Source organism: Sceloporus occidentalis, unplaced genomic scaffold, assembly GCF_023333645.1.
Source record: "Sceloporus occidentalis isolate IW3139 unplaced genomic scaffold, rSceOcc1.0.p SCAF_441, whole genome shotgun sequence".
In the NCBI taxonomy this organism is placed as follows: domain Eukaryota; kingdom Metazoa; phylum Chordata; class Lepidosauria; order Squamata; family Phrynosomatidae; genus Sceloporus; species Sceloporus occidentalis.
The window spans coordinates 172,551-188,600 of record NW_028317421.1 but is presented as its reverse complement, the minus strand read 5'-3'; the positions used below and the strand labels follow the sequence as shown (position 1 = coordinate 188,600).

Below are 16,050 nucleotides of genomic sequence, written 5' to 3'. Positions count from 1 at the left end.
GGAGGTGCTGTGGGTCTGAGAAGGGTGTTAAACGTAGAGAATAGACGTTTAGGGTTACAGGAAAGAGAGGTGATTAATTAAATGAAATATGCTTGTATAGAGAGATGGAGGGCCGATGTATAGGAGTGGAGGATGAATTTGTAGTGAATGAAGCCTTCAGGTGAACAAGACTTCCTCCACAGACGCTTAGCGATACGTGAACACCTTTGAAGGAGGCGTGTCTGTTTGGAGTGCCATGGTTAAGGTGGATGCGTGGGGGATTGCCTACAGTTACAGGGGCAACCATATCTAGGGCTGAGGCTAGTGTATGGTTATACTGAGCTGTAGCTGTTTCAGTACAGGAGGAGGAGGATATACTTGAGAGGAGTGGCCGTAGTGTATCTGAAAGCTGTGGAGTGTTGAGGTTGCTGATGTTACGGTAGGTTTGTGGTACGGTAGGTTTCTTGGGTAGGGTGTGTGTGTGGTATGTCGAGATTAAATGTAAGCAGGCTGTGATCAGAAAGACAGATGGGAGAGTTGGAGAACTGAGAACTGTAAGAAAGATATAGTGGAGCTGGAGAGGGTTCAAAGACGGGCAACCAGAGTAATAAGGGGAATGGGAGGACTACAGTACCCAGAAAGATTATCAGAATTAGGGTTATTTAGTTTGGAAAAAAGACGGCTTAGGGGGGATTTAATAACTATGTATAAATATATAAGGGGACAGTACAGAGATCACTCCCAGGACCTATTTATACCCAGGACTGTATCTATAACAAGGGGACATCCTCTACGGTTGGAGGAAAGAAGGTTTCTACACCAGCACAGACGGGGGTTCTTTACAGTAAGAGCGGTGTGATTATGGAACTCTCTGCCAGAGGAAGTGGTTATGGCAAACTCAATAAAAGAGTTCAAAAGGAGCCTGGACGTGTTTCTTGAAAGCAATAATATTACAAGTTATGGATATTAGATTAATAGGGACAGAACGTTGATCCAGGGATTTATTCTGATTGCCATATTTGGAGTCGGGAAGGAATTTTCCCCCTGGTATGGGGCAATTGGAATCTGCTTCATAAGGGTTTTTTTGCCTTCCTCTGGATCAACACAGTAGGGACACAATATGTATATAGGTTGAACTTGATGGACTTTGGTCTTTTTTCAACCTTATGAACTATGTTACTATGTTACTATGTGGAACAAAGGTTGGAGAACACTAGAAAGATTTGATGACCGCCACAGTGCGTTGGGGAGTTAGTCCATTGTGAGAGTCCGAGGGAGGAGGAGAGTGAAAGTAGTTTGGAAGCAGCAGGTGAGGATGGGTCATCAATAGGTATATTACAGGAGCAGCATTGGTAGAAGGTAGGCTGGGTCAGCAAAGATTAAGCGAACCAAGCAGGGTACCAAGGTTTAATACACAAAGTCAAAATACAAGCCAAGGTCAGAATCGATAAGGAATGGACTGGGAAGGAAATAGGAAAGAGAACTGGTGCAGGACTCAGGGACAGGCAGGGAGCAAACAAACAAGAGCGCTGAGTTGCAGGAACAAACTCGACAAATGAGCAAGGAATGTTAGTGGTATAGGGCCAGAACCCCTAAATAATCTCCCGCCAAAAAATAGGTTGTGGCCCCTTTAACCCCTTAAGGACAATGGGCGGTCCCTAAACCCTTTGAAAACAATGCATTTTGAGCTGGTACATGTACGGGCTTTGTCATTAAGGGGTTAAGAGAGTCCCTGCGGGCATACGCATAGTGTCGGCTGGGCTGCTCAGAGGAAGGAGACTCGCCGCTTTCCTCTGGCAGCTGCGGTCCGACGGAGGACCACTGCTGGACGTTGAGGGACCGTTTTGATTCGATGCCCCGGGGATACCACAGGCCGACCGGTCCCTGCCGCTGAGTTAAGTGAAGATCTTGACAAGCCGTGACATATAACAGGAGCTGTAAATTCATACCTAAATGACAATGTGTGTGAAAAAACACAGACAAAAAAATACTACTGCAGACATTGACAAATGCTGTTGGTACAATTAGCGCATTGAAAGAGTTAAAATTCTAGCATTTGAAATACCCTGAGATGTCTAGTTTTCAAAAATTGATGGTTTTATGGGGTAAACTGAATTGTGCATGTCCCAAATATGGCCTTGTACCCCCAAACAACCAAACTCGTGTAAGGGTGATATCACTGTACTCAAGTATTCAAGAGATGCTGCTGAATACATAACTGGATGTTGTTTGACAGTGTCATATACCAGGAACTGTAAATCCATACCTGAAGAAAGAACACACGCAGAAAAACTACCACAAACTTTAGTTAGATGGGGTAAATTGTCTGGCTTCAAAGATGTCCAAAATAGGACATGGGGGTAGAATGACCAATTTTGGACAAAAAATGGACTTAAAATAACAAAATGTTACTTGTACTTATTGCCTTGTAACTTGAAAAAAAACCCATAAAACATAAAAACATTGGGTATTTCTAAACTAATAGAATGTATTTAGCAGGTTTTTTCATTGGCTGGTAGCTCATTAGATTGTAAAAGATTATTTTTAAATAAAAGTCAGAAAAAGTGTTTTTTTATTTGTATTTTATAGTTTTGATATGGTCTTTTTGTCCTTAAAAAAACTATATACAACTTGTGTGGATACACTAAATGGGAGAGAAGAAAATTACAGCTAAACATCAGCACCACAAAAATGTTAATATAGCCTCGTTCACGAAGAGTACAAAAGGATAAACATCTCGGTCCTGTAAAGTATTAAGAGTTATTTCAGCACGGAAACATGAACTCAGTACATTACCAAAGCAAGATTAACCTCTTAACGCCCAATGAGGGCCCAGGCACAAATGGTCAGGTTACGACCGATGACATGCCTGACACGTCATTTAACAAGCTTAGAAAGTGATCACTTTCTTCGCTTAAACATGGTTGCTAAACACATTGGGGTGTTGTTTGATAGTGACGTATACCTGGAGCTATACATTTATACCTGAAGTACAATTTGTGTGAAAAAAATACTACCACAAACGTTGTCAAAGGCTGGTGGTAGAATCTCATGAATCAAAAAAGTTAAAATACCAGCATTTGAAATACCTTGAGGTGCCTAGTTTTCAAAAATATATGGTTTGATGGGGTAAATTGCATTGGCCGGCTTTAAAGATAGCGGAAATAGCACATGGGGAAGAAATGACCAGATTTGCAGAAAAAAGCAAAAAAAGACATTGGGTTTTTCTAAACTCTGGACAAATAGTAGAATTTATTTAGCATTTTTTTTCATTAGCGTTTTTGGAAAAAAAATCATATCACATTTTTGGTTTTTTATAGGAAATTAGATGATATGATCAAAAAAATATATCTGAAGAAAGCCCTTCTTTCAAAAGCGTTAAAACGGCCTTGGTCCCAAAGGGTACAACATTTTTTAAAAGCCTGGTCCTTAAGGGTTTAATAGTGAGTCTGTTACCCAGCAATACCATTCCTGTGGAGAAATTGGTGAGTCTGTTACCCAGAGATACAGTTCCTATTGACACAATCAACAAAACTATTCAACTTTCAGACACAATGAGACACTCCCTGATATCTGCCCTATGACAAGCATGCTTCTCTGTGAACATTGTTCTAAAAAACCTAATTAGCATGCACATTTAAAACAAAATAATTTTCTAGTTAGGAAAACGGTACTTAGTAATCAATTTACAATTAAGTAATCATTTTACAGGTATTAAATAAGGAATTACATTGCACAAGTGCATACAATTTTGTTAAAATTTTGTTAACCCATTCGTGATCTTGGTTTCACAAATCCTATTAATAAGTAGGTTCTATGAACGTATTGGTCCGCAGGAGAAACACTTCCAAGAAATCAGTTTGTGTAAGAGAGGGAATCCTTCCAAAATGTTTAAAATGGTTGTGAATTATATATATATATATATATATATATATATATATATATATATATATATATATATATATACACTAATGGTATGGACGAGTCAATTTATAGACCCTATAAGACTTTTCAGTAATGAGACTTTTTCCCTGCAGTCTTTCCTGTATCGCCTTTAACTCTGTATGTGCAATACCTGTTTAGTGCTTCATGGGTTAACGAGCAAAGAAAGAGACAAGCGACTTATAAATTGGGTGTGACGTCAGCTACGAATGAGTTCCTCAGCATATGCCAGGATAGTTGGTACTCATGTATATGCCTTCATAAAACTTTCGGTTTGTTTGTAATATGTTACAATTAATTAATTTGACATTGGGTTACCAACCAGCCTTATAGGGTATATATGACTAATTAAGGAATTTGATGGCTGGTGTTTTTTTCTTTGTTATCTGCAACACGTCAACTGTATTTGCATAATAAATAACGTGTTGGCATTGTACATAAGAGATCATCATCAACTGCTCTGTCCAAAACACAGAGTAGTTCCCTAACTGCTAACTGTAATTACTGTTGCGCTTCATCAAAAGAAATTGAATTCTATTTAAAGCACTGCTGGGACTCACAGACCTGGTAGCCGTTGGTAGACTGCGTGGCTAAGGGCGTCACCCTCTTGTGCGTCCATGGCAACTAGCGTCGGGCGAGGCGCGATGGTGCATGCGCAGTAGGCTAGTGTGAGGTTGCGTGCGCAGGCGGCTTGGTGCAGAGACGGTGGTTGTAAGATGGACGAGTTTCAGACCGCGGAAGAGGTGAGCTTATTTTTCTGTGCGCGTGCTGCTCTATTAACATGGCAAGTCAGCGGTCTGTAGCCAAGTTATGTCTCCCAGGGAGCGTGCACTCACTTATGCGTAGCGTATATGAAGATTGCTGTTACAAGACACATGTTCTTATGCATTAGTCTCTTATCCCGTTACTTCCAGCCTAGCGAAGGCGTCATCTTACCAAAACTGCAAGCTAAATACTCTAAACCAAATGGCATAAGGCCGCACCAGTTATCAACAATGCTGGCTCTAGCTAAAAAGCGGAGACCAGTCATCAGACAGCTTTTGTTCTGTGGTTATTGGTGATGGGTACTACTGCGCCTGTTTTTACCTATGACAGTACTTGGTATATCACTGTTCTATCTGGTAGGTTGCAAATCTAAAAGGCTTAAGGTACTGATATCTTGCTAAACCCCTACAAAGCACTGTAAAAAAACAAAAACACAAAAAAACCCCACACTGGTAAAATCAGGTATCGTTTGCTACCAGATTCCAGTACTGGCCACCAATTGGTTCAACAGTAAAGCCAAGGCAGGTTTTTAAAGACAACGGTTCAGGTAGTGTTGTAGAATGCATAAGGCAATGACAGGTTGCTTCCATAGAAACTGTGGTACATAAAACATGTGTAAATATTCCAACATTGATTTAGTGTGTTGCACGTAGTGCAGAGAAACAAGGTGTTAAATCCCATAATTCTGCTCATGAAACTAAATATTGGTAGAAAAAAACTAATATCTACAGGTGTGCTAACCTTTTGGCACCTGCTTTTGAGTGCAACAACTTTCAAGCTCTTCATCGTTTTGAAGGATGAGCGCTGGAGGTTTTTTTTCTACAGTTGGTAACCGTGGTCAAAAGCAGACGTATTTGATATATAGGACCATCAACCTATCACTGCTTAAAGGCAAAAGCTGTATGTTCTGTGCCCAATCAACTTTTTTTTTTGCCTTTCGGGGGATGTTTTTAGGTATAAATGTGACGCTTTCTTCATGAACGCGCAGATCAACACATACTTTTGCACTATAGAAAATGGCATTCCACAATCGCTTTTGGTGATCAAAGAAAGGGTATGCTCATGTGCCACTACATGTATCAGATTTGTGGCAGGCATCCTGGACCTAGTAACATACATAGTAATTTAGGGTCGTTAAACCTTGCTTTTGATCAAGAGGAAGGCAAAAAAACCCACATTGAATCAATTTCCATTTGTCCCTCAAAAAGGGGGGGATCCTCACTATTTCTACAAGCCTGGGTCTAATTAAGATTCCCCTTTTCCACGTTTGACGTCCCCACACATTATTCCACCCCTTTTTAGAAAAGAATGAGGCTTTTGTTTGAAACCATAGACACATGCAAATAATAGTGAGTGTTTGTTTTGTTTACTGGAGATCGCTTTGAGGTCTTCAAAGACCTCTGGGAACTGGACCATACCACTTAAAATGTCATGGTGATATCACTGCAGTATGGTTTTTTTATCTTAACTATTTTTAAAATATTTATTTTTTAAATATAAGAGGGAGTAACTGGGAGCACTTTGTTGCCAAGTGCTGCTGGTGACAAAGGTTTTGGGACGGTGTGGATAGACCTTCTGGGAACCTTTGTACATTAAGTATTGATTCCAGTGGTGTCAGGACTAACACAGCTAGCAAAGAGTATTGTGGTGTGTCTAGCGCTCCGCACTGGATCAGTCAGCAAGAAGTCAGCTGACCATAGGATGTACTATTACATCCTTTATAATCTAGAGCATGTTTTAGAGGACATCATGGTACATCCTGTGTCGTGAAGAGGCCTGGAACATGTCCAAAATGGTAGCACGAGCCCTATTCAACAGACAGGTAACTTAATATGTAACTTTCCAAATCCTATGATGTTTAGTAGATCATATTCATTTTATTTTTGTGTTGGAAAGTTGAAACTTTTTCTTTTCTTTCCAGTCTTCCTTTGTTGTGGATGAAGTAACCAACATTATAAAAGAGGTAAGTTTTTAAAAATGAATCTATACATGGTTAGTAAGGACTGCAATTACATATTTAAACATGAAATATTGTTGTGATTATTTGGAAAATATTTGGCATCTTACTGCAACTCTGCCGTTGGTGACTTAGTCTTTCAAGGTTAAGCAACCTTATGTAAAGGTTAAGCAAGAATATTGATAGGTAGCTGTCCTTAAACCAGATGCAGCAGCTGCATCACATGACTTAACTGGCAGAGCTTGTTTCTTGACATATTATAGAAACTCTGCAAAAGTTATTTCACACTTTAACCTTTTATTTAGTCTATAGAAAATGCAATAGGAGGAAATGCCTACCAACATAACAAGGTCAACCAATGGACCACCAATGTGGTGGAGCAAACACTGAGCCAACTTACAAAACTGGGCAAGCCATTCAAGTACATCGGTAAGTAAACTTTAAGAAAAGGGCTTTAAAATATTTCTAACAAATTTTTTTGGGGTAAATCTCGCTGCCCACCATCCCTCAAGTATGAAACAATAGTTGAAACATTTTTACATTTAAGACATTTGTTTTATCTGCATAAAAAATTACACATTACTGTTGCTAACTGTAAATCTGAATAGTAGTGTTTATCCACTAGACTAGTTAGCAGGGAAGTTAAACAGCTCTGTGATATCACTAATTGTTGATGGGAGTTGGCTCTTTATAATATACAGTGCCCTCCACTAATATTGGCACCCTTGGTAAATATGAGCAAAGAATGCTGTGAAAAATTCTTTGTTTAACCCTTTGATCCTTAAAAAATACACAAAAATTCTCTGCTCTCATTGATATTAAACAATTGCAATCACAGCACAGGTTTATCCCAAATTTTTTTGGAGAACATGTGTGGCACAGATATTGGCACCTTTTTAGTCAATATTTTTGTGCTGCCCCCATTTTGCCACGATAACAGCTCTGAGTCTTCTCCTATAAAGCTTGAAGAATACATGACATGGGATCAGACACCATTCCTTCATACAGAATTCCTTCAAATTCCAAGGTCGAAGATGGTAGACTCTCCAGTTCACCCCACAGGTTTTCTATGGGGTTCAAGTCAGGGGACTGGGATGTCATGATGGGACCTTGATTTTGTGGTCAGTAAACCATTTGTTCTTGTAGATTTTGATATATATTTTAGATCATTGCCTTGCTGGAGGATCCAACCTCGGCCTATTTTAAGCTTTCTGGCAGAGGTAGTCAGGCGAGGAAGGCAGTTGAGTTTTTGGATTAGGCTTTTTTCTTGAAACAATTCAAAACAACTTGTGATGCTGGATTGTAGTTTTGGAGACTTTCTGACCCCAAGATGCAACTAATTCCATCTGTGGTCCTTGGAGACCTTTTGACCACTCAAACCATTATCTTCACAGAGTGTAGACACATGTCCTCTTTCATGGCTAATTCATAACATTTTCAGTTGACTCTCAGGTCAGAGAAGGTTTTTTTGGCGGTTTCTGGACCTTTTTTTTTTCCACGGTTTGGTAAGGTTTTCTATTTATTGGCTTGTGCTGCTCTTAGCTTGCAGTTTACGTCCTGGCATCCTGAGATTTTCTGTTCTGTTGTTTTTCTGCCTCTTAACCCAAGTAGGTTATGAGTCTACGGGAGTTTGTCTGCTTCTGTTTTATATTTGTTTTTAACTGTCTCCTATCCTTCATTATTAGGATGTCGCTAGACCTCCCTGAAGAATCACCAGCTCCTAGGAAGGCTACATCCAAGACAAACATTTTGTCTGTAAAAATTGCAAGGCTACGATGCCCGACGCCTCCAGGAAATTTTGCTCATCCTGCCTCAAAGCCAGAGAGGAGTTCATTTTAGAGTTCAAGGAATGGATGAATACTGAACTCCAGTCCACCTTTCAGCAGATTAAATCCTCTGTTTTAGATTCTTTACCTCAGCCTAAAACTGTGGGCCCGACCCTCTACCTGGGTTTCAGTCCTCAGGTCAGGATCCTTACTCTTCAGGCTCTGAAAAGGAATGGCATATGGAGGATCCTGAATCCCTGCAGGATGGGGAGCTATCGGAAGAATCCTTTTTATTTCCAGCAGAAGAAGTGAAGAAGCTGGTTAGGCAGTAAGGGCCACTCTAGATCTGGAAGAAGAGCAGCCAGAAGGCAAACCAGACCGTTTTTTTCAGGGCTCTTTTTAAGAAACCTAAAGTTTTTCCTGTACATGAAACATTAAAGTCCATAATCACTGACCAGTGGAAGGCTCTGGAAAGGAGGCTAACCACCTCTAAAAGGGTTTCCAGACTCTTTCCCTTTCCAGATGATTTCTCTGAGCTCTGTTCAGCCCCCAAAATTGATGCTCCAGTGGCAAGAGCCACCAAAAGATCTGCTATTCCTTTGGAGGATTCCTCTCATTTTTCAGATCCCATGGACAGGAAGGCAGAAGGGGCAGCTAAGAGATTTTTTTGAAGCCTCCACAGTTATCTTTAAACCAGGCATTGCAGCAGCTTTAGTAGCTAGGGCTATGCGCTTGTGGCTTCAACAAATTGAAGATTATATCCTAGGTGGTGCAGGAGAAGAGGATATTCTCCATGGCATCTCAGATGTGAAAAGCGCTGCTGATTATTTTTTTTTTTTTTAATGCGACTAAGCTATGGAATCCGTACGCAAGGCTGCTAGGACCTCTGCCTTGTCAGTTGTGTCTAGAAGGGCTCTATGGCTCAAAGCCTGTTCAGCAGACTTAGCTTCCAAGCAACATTTGTGCGGGATCCCCTTTTCTGGGAAAGATCTGTTTAGGAAGGAACTGGAAACTTTATTGGAAAAGGCTACTGGGGATAAGTACTTTCCTAAACGTAAACCCCTACCACGTTTCCGTCCAAATCCGTTCGTCTTCCAAACTTCAAGATTCCAGAACCCAGGCTCGGTTTTGTGACAGACCTTATGGTTCCAGATTTTGACCCTTCCGTGGTAGAGGTAGACCCTCCTCATCTAACCCTGAAGATGGAGCCTAAGAGACTATGACGGCAGAAGTTGTGCGGTGGGGGGCAGGCTGAATTTTTTTTTCTCACCTATGGGCTCTTGTTTGTTCAGACGTTTGGACCCTGGGGATCATTTCCAGAGGGTACAGTCTAGAGCTTTTCAGCACTGCCCCAGAGCGTTTTATGATGTCTACACCTCCTGCAGATCCTTCCAGGAGAAAGGTGCTTCTGAATTTGGTGAAGGATTTTGTAAAGAAACGAGTACTGATCCCAGTGCCTGCTGCCCATGAAGGAAGAGGTGTTTACTCCCACATCTTCGTGGTTTCCAAACCATCAGGAGACTTCAGGCTTATCATAGACCTCAAGTTTCTAAATCGATTTGTGACTTACAGGAAGTTCAGGATGGAATCTATCAAATCCACCATGGAGCTTCTTTCCGAAGAGGATTTTCTGGCTACTCTCGATCTTCAAGACGCCTATCTCCATGTTCCCATCAGGCAAGATTCCGTCTACATTAGGGACTCATCACTTCCAGTTCCAAGCCCTTCCTTTCGGTCTCGCTTCAGCACCGAGAAGTTTCACAAACCTACTGTCAGAGGTCATGGCTTTCCTAAGGAAAGAAGGAATCAAGGTAGTCCTGTACCTAGACGACTGGCCCCTGGCAGCAGGTTCTCCAGATCCACAGGTTTCTCAGCAGATCCACAGGACTGTTTCCATGCTTCCTCTCATCGCCAGAGTTCTCCAGAAAATCAAGAGGGACAGATGTCGGGTGATTCTAATGGCCCAAAAGGATTTGGTACTCGGAGTTGATCCGTCTGTTCATAGAGAGCCCGCTAAGGTTGGAGAACAAACCAGACCTGCTTCATCAGGGGCCTGTCCTCCACCCAAATCCCACCTGTTTATCAGCATGGCTCCTGAAAGGGAGAGTTTGATTCAGGCAGGTCTCTCTAAGGAAGTAGCTGAAACCTTCATGAAGAGCCTGAAAGTTGCCAATCTCCGGTATGATAAGATCCGCAAGTCCTTCTTATGGTGTTCTACCAAACAGCTCCAGGGTCCTGTTGTCTCTATCAGCACCGTCCTAGATTTCCTCCTAGGTTTCCGTAAAGGTCTGTCTCCAGCCACCCTGAAGGTCCATGTGGCAGCGCTCAGCTCCCTGTCGTCCGAGCAGTTAGCCACACACCCTTGGATATCCCGTTTTATGAAGGCCATCGCTAGAATTCATCCATTTAAGATGCCTGATGTCCTCCTGGGACTTGAAATGTGTCCTATCCAGCCTTACTTTTTCCCTCCTCCAAGCCGCTCGTGGATATTCCGATCAAGATTTTCACCTGGAAGGTGGTCCTACTGGTGGCTTTAACTTCAGCTAGAGGAGCCGAGATTCAGTCTCTATCCATTTTAAAACCTTACCTCCAGTTTTTTGACGATAGTCGTTTTCCGTACTCCTCCGGATTTTCTTCCAAAAGTCATGTCGCCTTTCCATTATAATCAGGATATTGTCCTTCCGGTCTTCTGTCCTCACCCTGGTAATGACAAGGAACGCTGTCTCTATTGCTTGGATGTACACCGGTGTTTGGAAGTCTATCTACAGAAGACTGCTCCATGGAGAAGGTCTTCAAATCTATTTGTCTCCTTTTCCGGTACTAGAAAAGGTCTTGGAGTTTGAGATCCTCTATAGCTAGATGGCTATTTCTCATGCCTACGAATCGGCCGGTAAAGAACCTCCCTCTGGTCTCAAGGCTCATTCCACTCGGGCGGTCGTGACATCTTGGGCTGAGGTTTCTGGAGTGCCTATTGAACAGATTTGCATACCACTTCCGTGGTATGGAAGAATGCTCATACCTATCGAACGTTACCGCCTGCAATCAGCCGGTCTGGACGATGCCAGATTCGGTAGAAGAGTCTTGGAGTCCGTTGTGTCTTACCCTTCCTAAGTGTCTTTTTTTTTTTATATGTCCTGTGCTACTGTGAGTAACAAGGGAAACATTAAATTCTTACCTGAGAATTTTCTTTCCTCGTTACTTCCCGGTAGCAATTTCTGTTGCCCTCCCTAAATAAAGGCTTTTTTTGTTTACCGTATTTGGTCTTTTGTATTCACTGTGGGTAAGGGGGAGGTTCTGGGGGTTTAAATCTTTCCTGCCCTATTCGGATAGGCGGGGCTATCTCTCCTGTGCTACCAGGAAGTAACAAGGAAGGAAATTCTCAGGTAAGAATTTAATGTTTTCAATGCTTTTACTATTATAGCAGTTTCCCTTTTTGTGACGCTCAACAACCTTTTGCCAAAAATCAGTTTTATTCTTTGGTCTTACCCATTGTGATGAACTTGGCCTATGTGTTACCCGACATGGTTGAACAATTTCCTGTTCCTAGTCACCCAGGTGTGCTAAAAATGTTAAAATATCACTGGGGATATACTTAACCCCATAAAGACAATAGGCGGTCCCAAAACCCATTCAAAGCAATGCATTTTGAGTGCGTACATGCATTGTCATTAAGGGGTTAAAATATATTCTCATATGAATTCATAGAGGGGCGAATAATTGTGACACGCTTTTTTAATAATCCTGTTTTTGATATCCGTGAAAGCAGAGTGTTTTTTGATCAAATGGTTTAACAGTAAAGACAACTTTCATAGCGTTCTTTGCTCATTATTTGCCAAGGGTGACAATATTATTGTTTTTATATAGCGCCATCAAATTCCATAGTGCTGTATAATGGGTAGACAGGACATAACAAGTAGTATGTAACATAACAATTTGACTTACAGAAACAACAGGTTAGGAGGAGCTTAAAGGAGCGTCCTTAAAGAAGTGGGTCTTAAGGGGTTTATTGAAGGACTATTAATAGTGGAAGGCACTGTATATTGAAATTGGGGAGGTGATGTGTTAACTTCCTATGCATCCAAATTAGTGTGTGTAATCATAATGAGCCTTTTTGATTGTATAACTTTGTTGAACAAGTAATTCTTTTTTTTGTAGTGACTTGTGTCATTATGCAGAAAAATGGTGCAGGACTTCACACTGCAAGCTCCTGTTTCTGGGACAACTCAACAGATGGTAAGAGTTGATTTAATGATTGTGTGATGTGGGTGAGCATTTACTTCCTTGTTATAGATTTGGTGCTTGTTGTGTTAACTAACGCAGTATCCTATATAGCAGAGGTGTCCAAGTTTTTCCTGCAGCGGGCCACTTCATCAGAAATGTATATGTTTGGGGGCTGCACTCATTTTTCACTGAGAGAAAAAACTGCCTTTAATAAGACATGCAGATTGAAATAAAGTAAATTACACAAAATCCTTTACAACGCCTCTCACCGATTTCTGGGCCTAGAAAGTTTTATCCTCTGATGTGACTACAAATTCAGGAGGGCATTTTATCTCTCATATTCATTCCCTCAATGATGCATACAACCCCACCCCCACCCTCTTACCTGCACTCGCAGATCTCTCACTCGCAGATCTCTCACTCGCAGATCTCTCACTCGCAGATCTCTCACTCGCAGATCTCTCACTCGCAGATCTCTCACTCGCAGATCTCTCACTCGCAGATCTCTCACTCGCAGATCTCTCACTCGCAGATCTCTCACTCGCAGATCTCTCACTCGCAGATCTCTCACTCGCAGATCTCTCACTCGCAGATCTCTCACTCGCAGATCTCTCACTCGCAGATCTCTCACTCGCAGATCTCTCACTCGCAGCTTCTCTTGTGCCGAACAGCGGAAGCAGGAATGGAGCGAATGATCATTAGAAAACCTTTTTGCAATTATATTGGCACAGCTAGCAATTTCCATATTTTATATGAAAACAGATAATGTGACCCCGCACTTTAAACCGGTAGTTTACATTTGTTAAAAGGAGTGAAAGGACCGAAAAGTCATCCTTTACCAGTGATGGGCTTACCTCTGAAAAACAGGGTGTTAGCATCACGTACGGTTGTCTACTTATATATATTAAGAGCAAAGACAGGCAGATCGTAATGTACCTTACCTGAAGGTCTAATAATTCCGTTGACATCCAAAAATCAATAAACTCTATCCCAGTACACCTTGAGCACAGAATTTCTACTGTTTCTCGTAAAGTTAGGCCACGATTCCTAGGTGCTGTTACACAGTGATGGCAGCGCCTTTAAGTATTTGCGTCTCTAAAGCTTTGCTGTTTCTCATGCATATGAGCATTAAATGGCAGGTGAAAGCGACTCTAGGCAGTTAGACTGCTGTAATGTAATACATACAGGAGGGATTTGGAGGAATAACAGCACCATGTTTCTAGGCAATAATATTTTAATAAACGTTAATGCACAATCTCAGGTTGCAAAATGTATTAAGAGGCACCCTATGTGGAATAGCACCTTCTTTAAGCTCTGCTTAAAGCTTCCCAAATCTATTAACATATATGAATATTACTTTTTTTTTCTCTCTCTGCAGGAAGCTGTACAGTGAGATGGGAGAACAAAACTATGTACTGTATAGTCAGTGCCTTTGGACTTGCAATATAGCTTTCAATTTTGAGCATTACTTTCTTTTGACATTCTTCCCTTCTCAGTCTTGTCACATACTTTGCGTTTGAACAGATTTAAAAAAAAAAAATGTCATCCGGTTTCTAACACCTACTGATGGAATTGTATGAATTCTGATATTTTCAACTTACTTGTATTCACTAGGTGCTGTGACTTAAAAGTGCCACAATCAAACTTTAAATTAAACATTTAATACTCACATTTAACATTTTAGCTAGTACTAAATAAATTATTACTAGAAACAACGATTCTCTTTTTACTGGATCTAGCACTCTCTCTGTTGGGTGATTGGCCATACTAGTGTGCTGAAGCTTAAAAGAGCTGGCGGATGAGATCAAAGATCTACCTTAGAACCAGCTAATTTATACTGTGTAGGTCTTACAGGGCATATTATCTAATGCAGAGTACTGGGGTATGACATCCTATTCCAGTGCTTTTTAGTAAAAAAAAAAAAAAGTGCTACAGAGAAGGAATTGCCTTGTCAGGGTAGGGCTGGGATGCTGCCTTGGGTCAGGTGCCTTTGACAGTAGAGGGGCAAATTTAGAATCTGAGCAAACTTCAGGAACTGGGAGTACACACTACACGCATAAGAGGCCAAGATAGCTGAATGTGCTACCGCACACAATACAATGGCTGACCAGCAAGTAACGATGTAGGAAGAATTAGTAGGGCTAAGCTGACAGACCTAGAGCACACTGTCAAAGAGGGAATAATAAAAGGGTCCAGGGAATACCAACCTCACATTTGTCCCTGGTGGGAGAAAAAGCTACAGAGAGGACAATGATAAAACCCCATCAACATGATCTTGGCAAAACATTTCAGTAAGTATACATTTTACATGTTTCATAAGTATCCACTTAATATAAGACCATTTTCTTGCATTTTTACAAGATTGTACTAAAGTGCTTCACAATCCAGTGGCAGTATTTCCACTGAATTTTCCAGGCCTCAACACACCACAGAAAGGGAGATAAGCATTAGAGGGCGCACAGATGGTGTGTACAGAAGTCCTGGATTCTATAATAAAATAAAAAAAAAAGAAAATACCCCATTGCTTACCTTGCAGAATGGATAATAGAGCAGGATTTAAAAATCTCCTTAGCAGTTAGCTTTAACTCTGCTAGAGAGTATAAAATATAGCAAATGTTGACACTTAACCCCTTAACGACCAATGACATGCATGGCATATCATGGCATTAAACAAGCTTAGAAAGCGATCTACAAGTAACGATAAATACGATTATGCTTAAACGGTCTTGCTGTAATGGCTCAATGTCAAAAGCATTCAGTAACACCCATATCAACATCAAGAGCCCTGTACGGCCCCTCCCCTGGGCGCCAATGTCCGGACTCCTGTTTTAATAAGAGCTTAGGAGGCAATCGTTGATAGCCTCCTAAGCTTCTATGGTGTCGATGAAATGCATCCATAGTGAACACCCATCCCAGGATCCATCCGGAGAATGGTCACAAGCACTGCTGCAGAAGATTTTGTCTCGCGAGATGGCGGCACCGGTTAAAAAAAAACAAAAAAACTTCCGAGAGGGTCTCTTCAGAACCTATTGAGAACTCTGAACAGGTACTGCATTCAACCATGCAAATCAATGAAGCCCAGCTTACTAATCACAATGTGATTAATAAAATATTTTTTAAAAATAGCTATAAAAATGTAACATTTAAAAATAACTATGCAGTGATGTCACCGTTAGGGGAACCATTCAGTTCAAACAAATAATAAAGTAAAAATAGTTATGAGCAAGTGCTAAAATTAGCTCTGTATTGTCCCAAAAGTCCTGACATGGAAAGAGTTAAAATACTAGCATTTCAAATACCAAAGGGGTGTCTAGTTTCGAAGAAAAAAAAAAAAAGTGGTTTCATGGGGTAAATTGGAGTGGCCTGGCTCAAAGATGTCCTAAATAGAGCATAGGCACAGACTGACCAGAATGGGAAAAA

General features: G+C 41.1%; 1 protein-coding gene across 2 annotated transcripts; it reads left to right on the top strand.

Annotated features, from left to right (window-relative positions):
- Positions 1 to 4,637: 4,637 nt before the first annotated feature.
- On the top strand, positions 4,638 to 14,079 carry LOC149271958 (dynein light chain Tctex-type 1). Of its 2 annotated transcripts, XM_089506950.1 has the most exons (5): positions 4,638 to 4,664; positions 6,608 to 6,649; positions 6,949 to 7,072; positions 12,565 to 12,642; positions 14,009 to 14,079. In XM_089506950.1, exons 1-5 carry the CDS (start codon positions 4,638 to 4,640, stop codon positions 14,077 to 14,079), a joined length of 342 nt encoding a protein of 113 aa, XP_089363076.1. The 2 variants fall into 2 exon arrangements, with proteins under 2 accessions (XP_089363076.1, XP_089363077.1); XM_089506951.1 differs by lacking the exon at positions 6,608 to 6,649.
- Positions 14,080 to 16,050: the final 1,971 nt, after the last annotated feature.